General features: G+C 37.6%; 1 protein-coding gene across 3 annotated transcripts in view; it reads right to left on the bottom strand.

Moving 5' to 3' along the window:
* The window catches only part of cntn4 (contactin 4), a 133,226-nt gene that overhangs the window by 3,978 nt on the left and 109,099 nt on the right, over nt 1-20,149 (bottom strand). For 2 of the 3 annotated variants that reach the window (XM_057338898.1, XM_057338896.1), the window contains exons 12-21: nt 17,924-18,051; nt 8,410-8,585; nt 7,337-7,457; nt 6,916-7,074; nt 5,591-5,740; nt 5,263-5,333; nt 2,223-2,457; nt 1,869-1,984; nt 718-904; nt 528-640 (exon numbers count right to left, since the gene is read on the bottom strand). In XM_057338898.1, the coding sequence (XP_057194881.1) occupies nt 528-640; nt 718-904; nt 1,869-1,984; nt 2,223-2,457; nt 5,263-5,333; nt 5,591-5,740; nt 6,916-7,074; nt 7,337-7,457; nt 8,410-8,585; nt 17,924-18,051 (1,456 nt within the window). The remainder of the gene's footprint in view (nt 1-527; nt 641-717; nt 905-1,868; nt 1,985-2,222; nt 2,458-5,262; nt 5,334-5,590; nt 5,741-6,915; nt 7,075-7,336; nt 7,458-8,409; nt 8,586-17,923; nt 18,052-20,149) is intronic. The other variant, XM_057338897.1, reaches the window with a different exon arrangement.

Below are 20,149 nucleotides of genomic sequence, written 5' to 3' on the forward strand. Positions count from 1 at the left end.
CTAAATGAACCATTTAATTCAAACGAAATTCACCCGAACAAATGTAATAACTAAAAACTTTGCACTTAAAACTCGCAAGCAAGTAAGTAATGATCAAAATTTGAGCTTTAGAACTAACACAAATGGGTAACACTTCTTTTAATGTGAATAAAGCACAGTTTTGGCAAATAAAACAAATATTAAATGATCATATCGCTGCTGTCCTTCTGAAACCTTGTATCTTAATTTTGGCCATAAATTATTGTTGTTAGTCACCTTTTATGTTTGTCACTATTCTGCAAATATCTAACTAATAAAAAGTATTAAAAAGTGCTTGTCAACTTTGACAACACAGTGTGCAATTATTGTAAAAGTTCAGTCCTGAAAAACAGCAAATTTGGACATACAAGGTTTTAGAAGGACATCGACGCTATATTGTTATATACTGTAATGGGTCTGGCTAATATTTTTAATATTCACATATCTTAAACATAACTAATAACAACTAAAGCTCTTTGTCATTTAAAAAAAGCAATAAGACAGCTCACCTTATACCCCATGACCTCAGACTCATTTTCTAGAGGTTTCACTTGTTCCCAGTTTAGAATAATTTTGGAGTTTGACGTATTCCACATCACTTTTGAAGGAGGTTGGCTGGGTGCTAGAAAAAGATAAAAGATCTTTATTTCCTGAATCTATTTTATTATCATAAACTCAGAAACAAAGGTGTTAACTTACGAGGCTTTTTGGTGGTGACGTTGACCGGCTGGCTTGGTGGTCCTGTACCTGCAGTGTTATAGGCCCGTACAGTTATATAATAGGTACTGCTGCCCTTCAGGCCTTGAATAATCGTCAGTGTCCGATTTCCTACTGTTCTGAGTACACTAGCTGTATCTTCTTTCTCATTCTTCTCCCAGTATCTTAACTACAGAGAAAGACAAAATAGACAATACAGCAATGAAACCCGCAACAAAAGATTATTTATTTAATTAGGTTTTTTTTCAATGCATGCATAAGGTGTTTTGATCAAAACATTAAAATAAGATATTATTGTGCAAGCTACAACACCGTGTGAGCTTTCTGACTATTCTCTATGGCATGTCTGATTTTTCCAAACTTTCAGCCGGTGGTGGGGGGTACTGTGGTTTGGCTACTGAAGTGCGGCAGTATTGAAATGAACCTGTCACAGGAAAATCATAATGTACAACTGTCAGCTTGACTGATAAACCCTTTCCCCATCTAACGTCTGGACTGAAAGTCAGAGATGGATGACGATACAAACCTCATTTGTATTTGTTCCAGAACTGTTAGCAAAGGACAAAAAGGTCTCAGTGCTTCATATTTATGATCTCAGCAGATGGTTTCTTACCAAAGTGCCTTACAACACAGTGCTAGAAAACACAACACTAGACTTTATTCACCTAGAAAAGGCGCAAAAAGATCTTAAGCGCTTTTTAACGCTTCCAATAATATTTTGATGGACATTCACTATATGTTTTATCACAAATGAGAATAAAAACATAATACCAGAATATTCTGTATAGTGTGCACAGAATGCATTTTATATTTGCATTGACATCTGGATGACTTTTGCCAAAATGTGCGGTATACAACTGAGCGCACTGCATGCAGTATGGTATCCCATAATGCATTGCGCTCAAAAATCCTTTCACAGAGTCAAACATCTTTCTTTAGAAGAAGGACCTAAATAAATAAACTTATTGAATAATAATTTGAAGCAAAAAACATTCATTATAATACAACAATAAACACAAAACATTTTTTAAAACTTCTGTCCCACACAATAAATTGCAATTATTTTGTAAATAATTCATACATTTGAATAGTAAATGTAATAAAGTTTATGGTAAAGTTAAAGTTTATTGTACCTCATATCCCAGAACACGTTTCTTGCTGGTGCTCCAAGGAAGAGCTTTCCAAGACACCTCCACATCAAACGCCGAAAGACTTTTGGCTCTGACTCGGGAAGGTGCTCTTCCGGGCTCTAAATGTAAGTAAAAATCGTTCGATTACTTCTATGTATTCAAACAAATCTTTCTAAACACGTTTCTTTAATAAAAAACAAGGCAGGCCATGATTAATAGGTTCTGGCACACTACACTTCAGTTAACATGGCTCCTATTAACTTGCTGCTAAATGTTCCACAGCAAAATGTCAAAAGGTGCATTCGACTTTAATTTCTCTGTTGCACACAACCAAACACTGCAGTTAATGCAACTGACCCTCCTCAGCGGAATAAATGGTGACCACGGGTCCGAAAGGTCCTTCCCCCTTGTTATTGTAAACCCCCACTTTGACTTGAAAGGGGGAAAAGGGTAAGATGGTCTCGTTCTTGAAGACGTATTTGGAGGCTTCGGCAGATGGAACGGCCGCTTGCATCCACCCGGTGGCGCCAAAGGGCCTGAAAGCAACAACGTAGCCGAATCCCGCTCCGTTCTGGAGCTCCTCAGGAACGGGCTGTAATTTAAACAAACCACGCACAAATAAAACACATACAGTCAGATTCAGTCGGCTCTAGGTGCATTTTAATATATTATTTTTTATTATAAATTACACTATTAACATAACAAAGTGTATTTTGATATAATAAGCAGCACCAAGTAGGCCTACCTTGTTGTTTGTACCACTATATTATTTTAGTCTGATACTATCATAGTGTTTTTGTAAGGGATGTTATTCTTATAACTAGTTTTACACACAAACGCCTTCGTCCGTGCAGAAGATGGGTTTTTATGACTGTCCTGAAAGCTGTCAGGCATCAGGCGCCACATTCCAGCTAATCTCCACCACGACACGGTCTGAGCCAAAAGCTGTCACCTCGTAGGCTACTCTTCAGCGAGATCATTTTTTTCACGCTTGCACACTTGTGCGTTCGCAATCTGCTGGGAGAGCTTAATGACTAAATGAAAACGTACCTGTAATCAAGCTCTCGCTCCAAAGCCTGCTGTGAAAACAACAATTTGCCACGGAGAGACCACAACAAATGGGCTGCGTTGTGAAACCTAGCGAGTTGCCTTGCTGTCCACAACCACAGGCGCCATACGCACTAAACACAAGTTCCGATGAATTAAATTTAAATGAAAAAATATTTTTTTGATATATTAATTTAGTAATAATTGTATATATATATATATATTTTTTTTAAAATAATTTTACAAAAGTCATGAACTAAAATATTGAAACATTTTTAAAGAAATATTAATATATTAATATTCATTTTATATTAAACTAAAATATTTAGATGCTAATTATTTAAAGATACTGTGTTGTTAGTTCAAGATAATATCTAGTTCAGTGGTCGGCAACAGGCCCGCCAGCAATAATATCTGACCCGCGCCAGCAGCATTATTTTGATTATTCTTCCCGCAGCTGGTTCTGAAATAGATCTGTCACAATCACGTCATTAGTGAATTTGCCTTCAAAATAAAAGTACAAGAACGTTTTTGCAGCAATGTTTTATTTCGAAATGAATTGAGAGCTTTTAATTTGGAAAGTTCTGAAAGATATTCTAAGGAGTCTGTCGATCGCTAGACACACTTCTAAAATAGCCGTCATGAAATATGGGGTATGAAAAAACTAACAGTGAAGCATTGAAACGTTTGCTTATAACGCGGGGCCTCAGCGCCAACACGTGAACAATAACAAAGCAAATTCAGCTCCCCCCCTTTTTTTTGAAGGTGCCGTGCTTTGTCTTGTGGTGATGTCTAATATTATATTCTTTGCAAACAGCGATAAGACAAACCGGCTTTGCATTCACAAAACTAGGTAGGATGAATGCATAGTTGTCTTTCCATTCCTCTTTGTATGCCCTATTTTCGCTGTCAACTTTCCTCTGTAGACTCTTTGATAGTGCCATTTTCTCTCACCATCTAGCTATCTTAAATGTTAACATCACTCTGCACACGATGTAACAGCGTACCCCCAGCAGGCAAAAAAAAAATGCAGTTTAGTACGTGAGGAGTGTAAAAATAGGCCACGTTAAATAATTATATTACTATTATGTAATTGTATAATAACTATATTTTTAAAGTAGGCTATTGTAGTTGCATTTTTCATCAATTAATTTCTTAAATTATCCTTTGACTATGTTCAGGCCCACCATCTAGCGGCGAATGTGTTTTTTTGGCCCGATTTTTTCGAGATATTAACTCTTTTTTTGGAGATATCAAGTTGTTTTTTTCAAGATAATACACCATTTTTTCAAGATATTAATGAGTTATTTTGCTACATTATGTCATTTTTATAGATAATAAGTCTTCATATAATAAGTCAAAGATAATGTGACTTATTATATTGAAAAAAAAAACATAGAAGGCTATGTCGAAATAACGAATTAACATATCAACATTTTGTCAGCCATATTTGATAGACTATGCTTTTATTGAGCTTGTTGCAATGCATTATGGAATTATCCTCTTAGCAAAGAAAACATGCTAGGCTGCCTTAAAATTTGATCAAAAGTAGGAACCTTAGAAGCCGGCAAAATTAGGAAGCATGAGCAACTTTATCTCACGCGAGAACAAAATTTTACTAGATGGCGATTTCGTATGAATTCAAACTGCGCGACTGCGTGAAAAATGTGATTATTTGAAAAAGCAAACATAACTCCAGAACACAACCATCACTGAGTGATCAAACAATGAGATCGTACAAACTCATACAAATTATCCACCAATTCTCTAAACATAAAATAGTGACAATATTGTAGTTGTGAGATTGTGTTGGCCAGACCTTCCTGCACTGGTGGAACAGGTGCTTTTACGGTGGAAAAAAAAGACATGCAATTCTCCAGTACAAAAGATGATGTTCTGCTGTATACAGGCTTTTATCTCAAAGGCAACAATGAAGAACTCTTGAGTTTCAAGTTTCCTTTGACAAACGTCTACCTCGATAGATAATACGCCCGTTTCAGTCGACTCTCAAACCAGAACAATATTTCACGCCTCAGAGAGATACAGAGAGAGAATGTGATCTATGAAAAGTTCCACGCAAATTTGTGGGTAACTCCATTTAATTATCTCGGCACAACTCCTTGCTGCGTTTTCTGTATGACAGCGGCAGTTATTGCTGCTCAGCTCTGGAAGAAAATGAAATGTCATGTGTTGTGTGTATCTGCTTTACTATGATTAATGAAAGCTTCGCGTGTAGGGAACAATGGTGTCTAGCCAGTCTGTTAAAGGAGACTGTATACAAAAGACTCACTAAAGAAGTGAAAACACACACACACTGAGAGCGGCGAGTGCAGTTCGCTGGTTATCTTACCTCCCAAGTGATGACTAATTCTGATCGACTGCCACCTCCTCCACTCACATTGGCTGGGGTGATCTTGGGAACTGCGGGGAGGAAAAGATTTACTCAGTCCTGCTCGGGTCTGTCCATTTAACACTTAAACTTATGTGTAGGATTGTAAAGTGCAACAGGGACACTTGAGAAATAACATTTTAGACATCTAACAAAAAGTACATCTTGAATAGTTACAAGCTTTTGCTAAAATTTTAAGTATAAACATTTCTCTATAACGTCTCTATAATCATAATATGAGGCCATAAATCCGCATGCACACATGCTATGCGCAGACTCGCTCACTCACGAGTTTCTTTCGTCCTTGCTTTCTTTGAGGGTTTGCTGGGCTCCCCCGTGCCCACCGCATTGCTTGCCAACACTCTGAACTCGTACTCCACCCAGGGGTTGAGCTCGATTACTGTTGCAGTCAGATGCGAGCCCACCACAACCTCCGGCACTGGAACAAAACACAACAAAACACACACTTGACTGTGAGAAGGGCCCCCTCGTGTGCCTACGCGGGCCCCCCACATTCTCACACAAACAGGAAACACACAGCGCTGAGATAATAAGCTCTGTAGGTAAGGTACAGAAACCGTGCTCATCAATACCTGCTTTGGAAGCGGAGGTAAAAATATACACCCCACGACTAACATTATACAGTGTAATCAACATTAAAGAGCACTCATTACTAGCATTACTGACAAACAAATGAGAGATTAACAATGTTTGATTTTATTGCGTATGTCATTGTATAGTAGATATATTTTGTGTGATTGCTCTACCACGGCTCATTTCTCTTAAACGCATTAGCTTTTCATTTGTGGATTTTAGAAAAACAAGATTTGAAATACTTATTCTACACACCAATAAAATATGATTCAATATAATATCCAAAATGTACCGTGATTTTGTTCTAGCAAAATAATTATATTCTCACTATGAGACTATAATGTAATACAATATAATATCATTTAGTACATTTATATTTTTTCAAGATATATTTTAATTAGGGCTGTCAAACGATTAATCACGATTAATCGCATCCCGAATAAAACATTTTGTTTACATAATATATGTCTGTGTACTGTGCATATTAATTTTGTATTTATTAACACAAAAACATACTGTATACATACTTAGGAAATATTTAGATGTATTTATTTATATTTACCAATAATTGAAATTATAAATAAACTTTTATAAAAAAATATTGCATATTTTTCTTAAATATATGCATGAATATGTATGTGTTTATTAATTCTAAATTAATATGCACACTACACAGACACATATATTATGTAAACACAAACTTTTATTCTGGATGCGATTAATCTCGATTAATCGTTTGACAGCCCTAATTTTAATATATTTTCTATACAAACACAACAGCTATAGGTTTGTTTTGTTAGGCATCAAAAACAAACAATGCAAAACACACACGGTCATCAAAACCAGTCACTTCCCGATGCCAATTTCACAAGGTGTAAATAAGCAAAAACAAACACCAAAGAAACAAAATTACAGACATGAATTGTCAGTAGATAATAGGGAGGAAAAAGCAAAAGGACAGGGAAAAAAGAAACTATGGAGGAAATGTTTTGATCAGTGCAGGCTGGTTAGAAGCCCCACCTGTGCTAACAGCTTGCCAACCCAGGGAGAAAGGGGTTCTAGCCTGGATGGTGTAGGCAGTAATTGGACTGTGATTATCAGGACCAGGCCTCCAGGAGAGAGTAGCAGTGGTATCTGTGATTTCTTCCACATGGATGCTGGTAGGGGGGCCGGGGGGACCTGCAACAGAACAGCCATGCAAATGGCACACACATACACACGCAGACATGTGGTCACGCTTGTAGCCTGCATATAAACTGTCGCCTAAAGCATGCCAGTGCAGCTGGTTGAGTATGTGCTACGTGTTTTACAGAGTTTAAAGCTCGAATTTGAGCTTTTCTCACTTGACCAAATATTTGTAATGGACGTGTGTTTTTTGTGTGTAATTTTTGTTTTTAAGATGTGATGCATACCACGTGAGTGCGTTTCATAGATTTTTTACCTCTAACAATCAGGTCAGTTGCAATAGAGCTGCTGTCCACCTTGGTCTGCACAGCACACGTGTATTTGCCAGCATGGCTTAGCTGAATGTTTCGGATCATGATGTCACCTGCCGAGTGCTGCTAGAGGAAAAATAACAAATGTGGGGGTTACAGCCTAGGAGATCAATACAATTGTACATTGAGACCACTGGTGCATAAATGTTTTTATTCTTCAACATGAATTTTGGAATTTCGCTTTAATGACATAGCAAGCATGCAGCTGGTATACGTTTGTGCAGATTATGTGATGATTTATGATGCAAATCTGATTTTTAATCTCAGACTTTTAGACCCTCATCTATGCCTTCATTTTATTTTTCACCCTACATTTTTCTGCTACAAAGATGTGGGGCTATTTTGGTACCCATCTGTGTGGTTATTTGAAATGACTTAAGCAAAGTCTAGTAGGTGGATTTTTCCAGGTCTATACTTTTCCCACGTCTTCACTCCAAAGTTTTAAGTGCTGCAATTAATGCACATCACTCATGTTAAATCATAGTAATCATATAAAATAATACAAGATTGGTGGGTTTTGCACTGAAACTAGAGCATTTCCATTTGGAAAGTTCTTTATCTTTGGTTGGCGATGGGGCGCCGATGGATCACATAATGAAATAATGACACAAATTCCCCCCCTCACCCACACACAATAAAAGAGAAAATATGCACTTTTAATGAAAAGAGAAAAAGTGTAAAGCTTAATTGCACTTAAGATTAGTACAGAACGGGTTCTCTTATCAGACTTTAAAAATTCTTAAACGTTTAATGAAAGGATTAATGGGATTATTTTTTACAATCCAGTTTTGGCAAAATACCTGCAAGTACAAATTTGAATCGTCTATAGACTACATTTGTTGTGACAGTGTGCAGCTTTATTAACTTCCCTGTTATCACCTAATCTCATTAACCTCTCTATTATCACACACATTTACTTGTCAAATAAATGAATCCACACTGATAAGTGTCAGTATGAATGCACTCCAAAACAAAAATGAGCGCATCTTTAAACATTTTACGATTGCTGTGCTCTTACTCCTCCGACTTTTTCAAAGTATCCTCCATGGCTGCCAAAGTGAATGAGCTGCTCGTTGAAGAACCAGGTAAACTTGAGCTCCAGTGAGGGGTCGTACGACACCTGACAGGGTAGAATAATGCTCTCGCCCACAGTCACATCCAGCGTGGAGGGGGTGGTTGTTATGATCGTTGGTTCTAGAAAAGAATGTAATGATGAGCACATATAGCAAAGTGTCAAAATATGCCATTAGTTTTACTGACAAGGGTCCAAAAACTGCTAGGTTCATTTCAGCACTTCTTTGTAATGTTATTCTAGACAAAAACTTACAAATGAGGGAGTAGTAAACATATTGTCAAAATCAACATTTGACAGTTGATTAAATGTTCATTTTAATCATTTAAAACAATGATTAAAATGAATGTATACAAAAATATCCTACAAAATAATCAGAATGCTGTACATCTTTGTACAGTATGAACCTGGACTGAACAACATTTAGAATTTAAGAGCTGTGCTTTTTTAAAATCTTGGCCACACCCCTAAAAATGTTGATTTTATTTATCAAAAAAAAAATGTACCTGAAAGATGACTTTCATTAGTTTTGTAATAACCAAAACAAACACATCTTTCATTTTTATTAATTCCTAATATGAATATCAATAATAATAATATATATTTTTTCTACTATGAACTTAATAATAAATCCACATGTGAGTATGACAGCATAGTATATTATTACTAAAATTAAAATGTTTTTTTTATTCTAATTAGGAAAACAATCTCTGTTTAGTTCCTAAAAGTGCACAACCTTGGTAGTAAAAAGTTCAGAGCTTTCTTACAGGTGATGGACAGCTTACGGGAGAATGAGTGAAAGTGGACGGAGAGGTGAATATCCCAGGAGCGGTCTCTGAGCTCCACCATGTGTGATTGTCTGATTTCTGCTAAATCCCTAAAGTCCCATCTGCTCTCCCAGAATGGACTACAACAAAAATAAAAAAGATAACACACCAGCCCCAGCAGGGCTGGTGTCCAAGCTCACTTTCTTTCCAAGCCTTTATTCAAGCAGAGGCTGGTGCCATTTCACCAGGGAACAGGACAAGCATGCCTGCTTCTCCACTTTCAGCGTGCAGAACAGGTGCACGAGGGAAATGATAAGAGAATCCAAAAAAGCCCCCGAAAAACCCTGCAGTACGTGTTTCCACCTCATGAGGGCGCTGTGTGTATTCCACTGAAACGTCCATTGTGGTAAATTAAGCACGGCAAACGATGCTCCAGACAGGCGCAAATTTATGCAGAAAGCATCAGCCTGCACAAGTTCCAATCTATGTCTGAGGATTCAATTCTGGAATTATAGGTGTGCGACACGTGATACCACCTTTCGCATCTCGTCTGATATCAAACAGCTTTAGGCAAAGCTAACAGGTGCATCGCTGCGGGTTTTTGTGCGCAACACAATGAGGGGGCCGTCGGATGAGGCTCGCTTCCTTTATTGCTTGGATGAGATCCCTCTTCAACTGTCTGTCAGATTCACACAATGGGATGACAATACACCGCAGTCTGGTATTCTACTGTCAGCCCGTACCCTGGATGTTAGAGGCAATTTAATTCGGAATTCAGCAGCGCTGCTTGAAAGCGCAGAAACATTCGTGTTCCTCGCACCTTTCCTGTAGGAACAGCAATGTACCTTTCATTTCGGAGTCTGAGCGATCTCCCCCGCCCACCCCCTCAATTCCCATCTCGACACTTTCATCCTGAGTAACTTTCTCGTGTTATTGTTTGTCGCTCGTAGTAGATTGAGATCCCATGGTTGTCTTTGTTCTTGCGGCAGTTGGCTTGGGGTCTCTATATATGGCAGGTTCCTAAACAAGCATCAGACATGTGGGAATTTCATACTAAGTCGAACAGGTGACAAATTACCATTGTAAGCAAATGAGAAGCTATTAATATCTCCTATTGTAGAAGGACTCTCAATGTGAGAGCAGGTTGCGTGTTTCGGCTGATGCGCTCCGGCGTGGAGCTAGCAGAGCGAGTCTCCGCAGCCCAGAGCAGAGACAGGAAAATCTCTGAACTGAAACCTGAGAATTCATTCAAGGCAAAGCTGACACTGCTAACTTGCTGTTGAGGTTGTATAAGCGGGGGAAATGCCCTTATTACCTGCTCCATCATCATGAGTTCTGACAGATTGCGTAGATAACCTCGTTTTCAAAACCCGGCCGGCACCCCCAAGCTCTGTTGGCGTAATTTGAGCGACACCCATCTTGCATAATACCTTGTAACTGTTAGCATCTGTCATTGCAATCGTCAAGAGAAGAAAAACTCCCTACACTGTCGATCCGAGACAGAAAAATCAGAGTGCATTTACACACATCACGGCTATATCCATATAGAAAACTTCATGTAGCGACTAACAACACGAAGGCCGAGCATAGTCGGTAGTCGATCTGAACACACTATTCTCCCATCGTTTTTACCTGAATAATGCAGTCTTACAGGGGTCACGCGGTGCAGGAGGTTCACAATGATCTAGCACTATGGGAACTGAGAGAAACCAATGCACAGATCCGTGCGACAGGCCTCCATTTATGCTGAGGTCAACTAAGGTCAAACTATTAGCAAAATTACAATTTGTAATAGCATAACATTGCTTCCCTGATTTTACACATACATCTGGGAGACGTATATTTGATGTCTGCATTTACATCTTAAAGACAATTTTTGGGTATATTTTTATTGTTTGCTCATCTGCAATACGTTTCCGAGACGTTTCCTGTCAGATGTCATATAGACATATATAGACAGGTCTGTAAGATGTTTATGATTTAGAATGTATGTAAAACTGCCTAAGACGTTTATCAGATGTTTTTACACAGCAGATGTATTCCAGATCTTTAGCAGACATCTAACAGACGCACCTGTGCTATCTAAAATAACTTTTTAAAATATGATAACCTGTGTTTAAAATATGATAATGTATTAGATGTAGGGCTGGGTACCGATTCTGATGTTCCGATTCCGATTCACAAGCTCTCGATTCGATTCGAGTCAATGATTATAGATTTAACACAAATCCTACAGATAATTCTAAAAAAAGTATAAATATATATATAAATATATTCTAAAATCAGTAAACATCAGATTACAATGGTGAATTAAAAAAAAGAAATGAAGAGCCACAAACCTGTATATTAAACTATATTTTTGGGTACACTTGGGTATATTGAAACAGAACAGTCACGTACCTTGATCAAACAGGATCAGGTTATTTTACATTTAAGATATAACAATCAAATTTTTACAAAATTAGCTGTAATAGAGAGGCTGCAATCATATGAACCGCTGCCTTTTTTGTGAAGGTGATGTTATATTCGACGACACATCCGGCATGTTAATTAAGATATGCTCCCTGTTGTAACATCCACCCGTTGAAAAAAGAAAAGTGACATCTAGTGGATAGTAGTAGCAATAACATTCACGTTAATGAATGTTCAGTGCTTGCGGAAATATGAAAGAAAAAAATTGATTCACGGCTTTTGAGAATCGATATCGAATCGACTGCATTAAAAAAAATGATTCATTGATTTTTTCGATTTTTTTTGCCCAGCCCTAATTACACGCATTAGCCTACATCATTGCTTTATATTGCTATGTTTATTTAACAGTATTTAACATACATTTTTGAGGTTAAGTCATAGCACCTAAATTAACGGGGCCTATTATGAATGATTTGATTTGAATACATTAGATTACACCAACAAATATATTTTTGACTGTTTCTCAACTTAATGTTTAAAATCACAAGATGGTGCATCACGGCCTTGTGTATCCTTATAAAATCACATAAACTTCATAACACAAATGCACTTCTTCATTCTACTGCATTACCAAACAACACCAAGTGGAGCATTTTGCCAAGAACAGAAACAACTTTCAGGAAAGCATTATCACTCAGCATCAATCTGAGTAAAAATAGATAACACAACTACAGTAAATGCTTCTCAGTCAGTCTGTGTGTTTTATGAATCACTCAAAGTGACATCAAAACTGTTGTGTTCAAGAAGAGCAACAACTAAGACACAAAACAGATCCAGATTGGAGAGATGGATTTATTTCCACAGTTAAATGATGGTGGTTTTAAATTTTATGGAAGCTCAATTTGTATTTCTTTTTCGGCCCATATGCAACTCACATTTAAAGGTTCCCACAACAAGGAATCAAATCAACACTATATTTTCCTCAAACCTCTGAACTCTAATGCAGTTTAGAAATGACCAGGGCTCCTTATCTTCACTCCAATGCTGCTACAAAATCACACCGAAAGGGAACTGACAAAAGAACTGACCACTGTCACCTCTTGCAATTGAGTTTCCACCCTCTGTGATAACCCCGCGGGTCTCGCAATCCCTTTTTTGAAGCAGGTTCTCAGACAACGCCGGTCGAAAACATCAAAATGTAATCATTGAAATAGAGCCGCTTTTGCCAGATGGAGACGTGTGCGGTCTAACAGCTTTACTCCTTTTTCAAAAGGCTTTTCTTTTTTTCACAATAACAACAGTGTGTTAGTACTACTGTTATATTAACAAAGAAATGAATGGATTTTTCTACAAGCTCACTGTTGAAAGTAAAACTTTTCAATTAAAATTATTTAAGAAATAAAGAGTAACCCAAGTGAAACAGGTGGTAATGAAAGCTATAAAAAGTGGCTTATGTTTTACGGCCTCTTTTACATTGTAAACCTATTTGAATGTGAGTACAGCATTTTAGAAATAGAAATCCACAATAATTGATTTACCCCAGCATAAATTCATGTGGAAAACACATGTTTGGAAAAACATTTTTTGTGCACTGTCTCTTTAAGAATGTGCCGTATTGACTGCGGGATAATTGTGTACACTGGACACAACAGCGAGGGAACTCATTAAGAGAATCTCTCAACAGCGCTGATATCATTGTCCAACATCCCAAACACATAATTTGATCCTCGGTTAATCTCTGTCCGGCAAAACCAATTTCTAATTAAGACTAATTAATCTGGCTAATATCCTCTCAGCGTTCCCATGATTGGGACATCACAGGAGATGACACGACGCTCAGATTCCAGCCGCTGTTTGGTGGGGGGTTTACGTACAATTTAACCAAGAGGAAACTATTGTGACAGGTATTTTTTAGACCTCATATCGCCGCAGTCAATTTTAATAAACTACTGTCATCTCCCGTAAGGGCCGTGACAGACGCTGATGTACACAGGCAAACCAGGTTTCCACTCGTAAATGAAATTGAAGATGTAAATGACCCTGTTTTAGCCTCAGAGCCTTATCGATAGTGACAGTTATGTGCTAGATCATATAGTGGTACATTTGTGCGTCAGCCATTGGCACGCATCCCGCACGATAGAGACTAAACGCTTAGGGTGGGTGTCAAAAAGATGCCCGTGACTCCTCTCGCAAATATAAATCTGAAGATAATCGCGCAATTCATCTGGACGGAAAAAGATGCATCTTTCCTTACGTGCCAATTGATAAACAATTTAATGGGCCGCTCTCCATCCTCAGACACATTACAACGTGTCTGGATGAATCTCATCAGTAGAAGCAGAGCGGACATGTTTGAGGACAGCATTAATGAAGAAAAATAATGAAACTGAAGGTGCGCGATGAGTCAACGAACAAACAAGACGACAGTGACTTGATGTAATGAGGCGGGCTGAGAGCCAATCAGCTGTTAGACTTTGTTTCCTCAGTAGGCTTTAGAGATGAAAAAGCATTTATTGATGTAGTCACTGTTTAAATACAGCAAATGAAAATGAAAACAAGATTATTTAAAGCTCAAGTGTGTCATTTATGCAACTCAGTTTTATGCAGTTTCCCATCTCCCATTGGTTGGCAAACTGAAAGTCCCGCCCATAATTAACTTTAGCCATTGTTTGAGATTACTGTTTCTGGTCTGGATGTTCAATGTCAGAAAACCACATCAATTACACTTTTCAGGGGAATCTGCAATGTATATTGAAGGATAATAAATACATTTCGTCTCATTAATAATCATAGTGTGATTTTTTTTGTACAGCATGACAAACGTATGGAGCAGATTCAACATAAAAGACTTAATTTTCCAATCACATCTATTATCTATAATGCAAGTAATGCATATTTCAATTATTCATTAGCCTATAGGAACACATAAAATGTAAGATTTAATAAGAAACTGGCAAAGGAAAAATATTTGAAGTAAAAAAGATCTGATCTGAGCCGCAGTGTGAATTATTCTGGGTGAATTGTGTTCTGAGCAGTGTTATGGATCGGTCTAAACATAGAGGAATCAGCCGCATTAAAGAATAATGTTATGACTCATAAAAAAGACATTTGCATCTTAAAAAAGGCCAAATGAAACAATCAAAGCGGTCACTATAGCAACCATCAAAAGAAGAGCAACCTCCAAGGTGCTTTATTAGAAGGCTGCCTCAGAAGACCCTACTGGAGAGCTAACGCGAGGTAGATAAAAACTGATTGAATCTTAAAGTGGACGTGACAGCATGCTCAGTCAAAAAGAGTTGTTTTTATGTCTGATTTGAAATTGTATGTCTAAATTCAACAAAGAACCAGCATGCATTGTTCAGCTCAACAGTATTCTGAATAGTATTCTGAAATAGAAACATGCTTTTTTACAGTTGAAAAGAAATTGACATATATTTGTAATATCAAAGGTTATGGCTTCAAGTGTTACATAATATAAAGGAATTAAACATTTAATCATTTCAACTTTAAAAAAATCCAATAAAATCCCAAATTTGGGATCACAGGATATAAACTTTCCTCTCAAGGTGTCAAGATTTAATCGTATGGTGGAATCATGGGTGCCCTTTGGCGACAAGGCACTTGCACGCCCATCCGACATACTAATGGAGAGAAAATGGTGGTTGACATATAGTTGCCAGTGGCACATCACTTCAGTTGACATCTTTGGCAGGTTAAAAGTGACCAGCCTGCATCTACCTATCTATCAAGTTTAAGGTGGTCTGGCTCACTTCATCCATCTCCAAACAGCATTTACTCAGGCCATGTTCCCCTGCGTCGTGTCAATAGCTTGATAACATAATACAAACGAATATAAAATGAGGGGGATCAATGTTTATTGAGTTTTTGATGGATCTCCCCATCAGACAATGATTTGAGGTTTCAATGCCCGGCAAAGGTTAATGAAGTAGACGAAACCATGCTGTTTGAGAAATTATTCACTTTTAAAAGATGTGAGTGAGGATATATAGACCATAGAGTTTTATATAAACCTGCACTTTTGTTAACTTAACTATAGTCTATATGATTTCTTTTATATCTTTTATTTGCAGTGCGTTTCACAATTCACCTTGTATGAATGTCTTTCTTCTGCAGAACACAAAAAAGATATTTGAAAAGACCAAACAACTTTGGCCCCTATTGACTTCCATTGTATGGACACGATCCACTAAGACATTTCTCAAAATATCTTCTTTTGTGATCCAAAGAAGAAAGAAAGTCATACAGGTTTTAAATGACATGAGGGTATATAAATGATGCCAGAATTTATATTATATATACTGTATATTATACTTAAAAAAACAGCGATAGACAAACCATTTTGGTTCCCCAAAGAACCATTTAGTCAAACATTCCTAAAAGAACATTCTTTCTTACTTTTATATAGTCTAAAGAAAAATGTTCCACAAAAATGACGTTTTGATCATTCAGTCAAAAATGGTTCTTTATGGCATTGTGAAGCGCCTTTTTTAAAGCCTCACGAAACCGCCCCTTTCAGCTACATTCTACCTCACTGTCGTTTTTAAAAATGCAATTAAAATGGGCGTGAACGCTGTGAGAAGAAGAGCCGTTAAAATCCGGCGAAGGTTCCGGCATGGGAGACGGGCACTCCAATCACAAGGCGCTGTCATGAACAATTAGAAGAAATGTCTTCTCATTGGTCAAGAAAACACAGTGTCATGAATAATAATGAGACACCGACGCGTCATCGATGTACTATAGTACATCGCCACGTCACATCTTTTTACTTCGGCTAGATGAGGATTTTAAACCCGGAAGGCAAAAATAGCGCTTAGGTTTCGTGGCGCTTTAAGAGTGTAAGGTAGGGGTCATGTATTCAGTTTTGGTTGAACAGGAACCAATCAGTGATCAACCATTATTCATTTGGTAAAAGCATGCATTTTTAAATTTCTAAATCAAGTGATGTTGATTCCAGTGGTCTGGGTTTTAAATAACTACATAATAATAGAAAAAATAAAAATAGAAAAAATTAGAAAATGAGTTTAGGTACATATACTAAAGTATATAGGAGGCTTGGCCAGGTCCCTTAATTCCCCCCAAAATGTTGAAAAAAATCTAAAAAAAAGCATTTCTAGCACAAAGCAAGGTCCATAAACCAAAGATGAAATGAGTATAGAAATTGAATGGCTTTCAAAAAACTCCACAGAGCACCTTTGGGATGAATTCGAAAACGCAGAACTGGACCCCATCTCCCAACACCAGAGCCTGATCCCACAGATGCTCTTGTGTGTGATAAGTAGAAAATCCCTACATGTTCCAACATCTAGTGGAAAGCCTCCCAGAAATGTGGAAGCTGTTAGGGAGGACCAATGGTTTTGAATTTAAATGCTCGACAAGCACACATTGGCAAAGCGTTTGGGTTTCCAAATACGTACATAGTGTTTTTGTAATCGGTGTAAAAATGTTAACAAATTACCACGACTGAATCAAGCTGGCTACTTTTCATAACACCACTATAAGTCATTTTTACAATATTTTAAATCATGTAGAGATTGCGAATTAGCCCCTGCACAGTTTTACTTAATACAGCATAAGAGACAGAGAGAAGCGAAGTGAGACGAGGGCGGTAAAACACACACGTCGCAGAGGGTGTGGAATCCTCCAGTGAGATGTGCTTGCATGCTGAAAATTCCCCCAGCTTTAAAGCACTCCAAAGTGTGCAGCGCACCCACCTCTCATTCATATTTAATACAGCGTAATAACTCACTGCTCCAGTGACTCAAAACAAGCGTGATCTGGGTCCCTCCGGGTCCCCCATGCTGATGCTACGACACCGCACTCCTTCTTCGTCTCATTAGGAAATAAAAGGATTGCACTTGGCTCAGATCAGATAGCTGTGCAAGGTATGCTTCTCTCAGCCATACTGCTGAGCGTGCAGGAAAAAAGTGTGTTGTAATTCTTTTAATGTCTCGGGAGGACGTATAATGTCTTGTTTGATTTCAAATCATTTTTGCACCAATTGTTGTAACGAATGCGACTATAAAATAATGTAAAGATTTTCTAAAGAAAGAAAGAAAGGTGGTTCGTCACTAGGACGTTGCTCTGGGATTACATTTACATGAATGCATTTGGCAGATACTTTGATCCAATGAAACTTACAATGTATACAATGTATTTTATTAGTATGCGTGTTCCTCAATTCTATTATATTTTTCACACAATTTATCATTGCAAACCCAAAATCTTAGAAAAGCATTAAGCAACTTTATTTAAGCAAATACCTTTAACAAGCAGGTTTCCTGAGCTGCTCGCCACTCCAAACTGGTTACGGGCAACACACGTATACGTCCCAGCATCTGCTTTGGTGACGTTGGATATTCGAAGGGCTCCGGTTTCCAAAATAGCAACTCTGCAAGACAAACAACACTCACGTCAATATAACTTCAGAGTGCTTCTGTGACTTCAAGCCAGCAGTCAACAAAAGCAACTGCTTCTCTGACAGCATAAAAGCAGGGAGAGAAAGACCGCGCGGTTTCACGGCTGTTTAAAACTTGAGATTTGATGTAAGATGAGCTAAACATTCTTAAAAAGGCAATTTTGGAAAAGGAGAGCAATTCTGGAACAGTTTTGAAGGTTTTTCAGCTGCTGCACATCGCTATGAATCTTTGCTCCTGACGAAAAAGTTCAACTTTCAACATGGTGCCGTCAACAAACATCCAATGAGGTTTTTAAGAAGTTTGTTTCCCTGCAAAAAGGTAGTTAAAATACAAAAAGACTTTCGTTACATGATTCATGCACAAGTGTACATGCTGGCAGAATATAACCCATGCAAATAAACACTTTAATGGTCAAACATTCAACCTTGAACAAGAGAGCCAACATCAATAATTAACACCTCTGGAATGTTCTAATGCTTTAGGAAAATCATTTGTAAAAACCAATGCCTCGTGGTCTTCACGCATGGACGGGTCTAAAAACCACATATCCTCAAAGAAACAGCGAATATGGAGACCTTGAGAATAATAGCAAGAGCTTCAAAAATTCATAGTGGTATTTTAATTATTTCAGCCACGGCGGTAGGACATATACTGTACGTGTTATACAGTGTGTAGTACAGAAAGGGTTAAAACTTGTAATTGTGTTGTTTTGAGAAGTGCAGATAGCTTGGGGTAAGAGTGTGTTTAATTGGTGTGGACGAAATATTGGAAATAAAATAATCCATTTTCACGAACTGTGGATTTCATTAATGACTTCAGGGGGACCCCAATAAATAATATATTTCTAAATAACACCGCTGAAGGGTGTCAAAATCTATTAATTTACTGAAAACTAGGTGTACACAACTTGGACAGATATAACATTTTCACACACTTGATCACACTATGCATTATCTGTGTAAAATGTTGTAAACAGACCAAAATGATTTATATTTACCAAGTACTATGAGTATAAGCCAACCTGATCTTTCAGAAATAAAATACATTTTATGATGTACAAAATCCTATTGTTTTTAAAGAAAAAGCATAAAGATCCACTCAAGCCTTACCACACTACAAAAGTTAAGTTAAATCAAATTGGCTTCATAAGTCATAAATTTAGTTGTTTTTCACTAACTTCTCAAATAAAATTGAAAGGTCTAGTGTGTAATTGTTCTATTGACAGAAATGCAATATAATATACATATCTATGTCTTCAGAGGTGTATAAAGACCTTACATAATGACGCGTTATGTTTTTATTATCTTAGAATGTGCTATTTCTATCTACATACACCGCGGGTCCCCTTGCATGGAATTCGCCGTGTTGTTTCTAAAGTAGCCCTAACCAGACAAACTGCTCTACATAGCGCGTTTCGTAAATACGTTATCTCCTTCGGCAAAGAAGAGAAAACGTGATGACATCTTGGTCCTGTGAGAGCCGCCATAGTGCTTCGAAAGGGAGGGGTGAGCTGTGGAGTGAGCCGTTGGTTGCAATTCGCAACCTCACCACTAGATGCCGCTAACATCTCCACTCATATAGACATCTAAATGAATTCAAACTAGCCACCTTGTAAAACAAATTGCCCTAAAATTGCATTGGTAAAAATGAACTAAGGCAAGTAAATCAAGCCTATACAATTATTTAAAAAACACAGTTTAATGTGGCTTTTAAAAATATTTATCAGCAGGTGATGTATAAACTTCCTATTGGACCCTGAAACTGTCCGTTGCGGCACAGATGGGAAGTAAATCATCATGACATGTTATTTAAAACATGCAATTCCAGGTCATAACAAATCAGGTTAAACACAGTTTATCAATGAGAGCGGGAAAGTTTTTCCTTCTCATTTGTACCTGCGCACTTCACCTCCAGAGACTAGCAACAAATAGGCCAGCGCATTGTCTTATCTAGATCAAGGCGTGACCTGCTTTTGTGTGGCTCTACTGGTTTTGCAGCTGTTGGTGATGTTTGAGAGTTATGAGCTACGTTTGTTTTCCCATCTCTTCCTAAAGCGACTCCTCCGCTTTA

This window comes from Triplophysa rosa, linkage group LG7 (genome assembly GCF_024868665.1).
Source record: "Triplophysa rosa linkage group LG7, Trosa_1v2, whole genome shotgun sequence".
NCBI lineage: Eukaryota > Metazoa > Chordata > Actinopteri > Cypriniformes > Nemacheilidae > Triplophysa > Triplophysa rosa.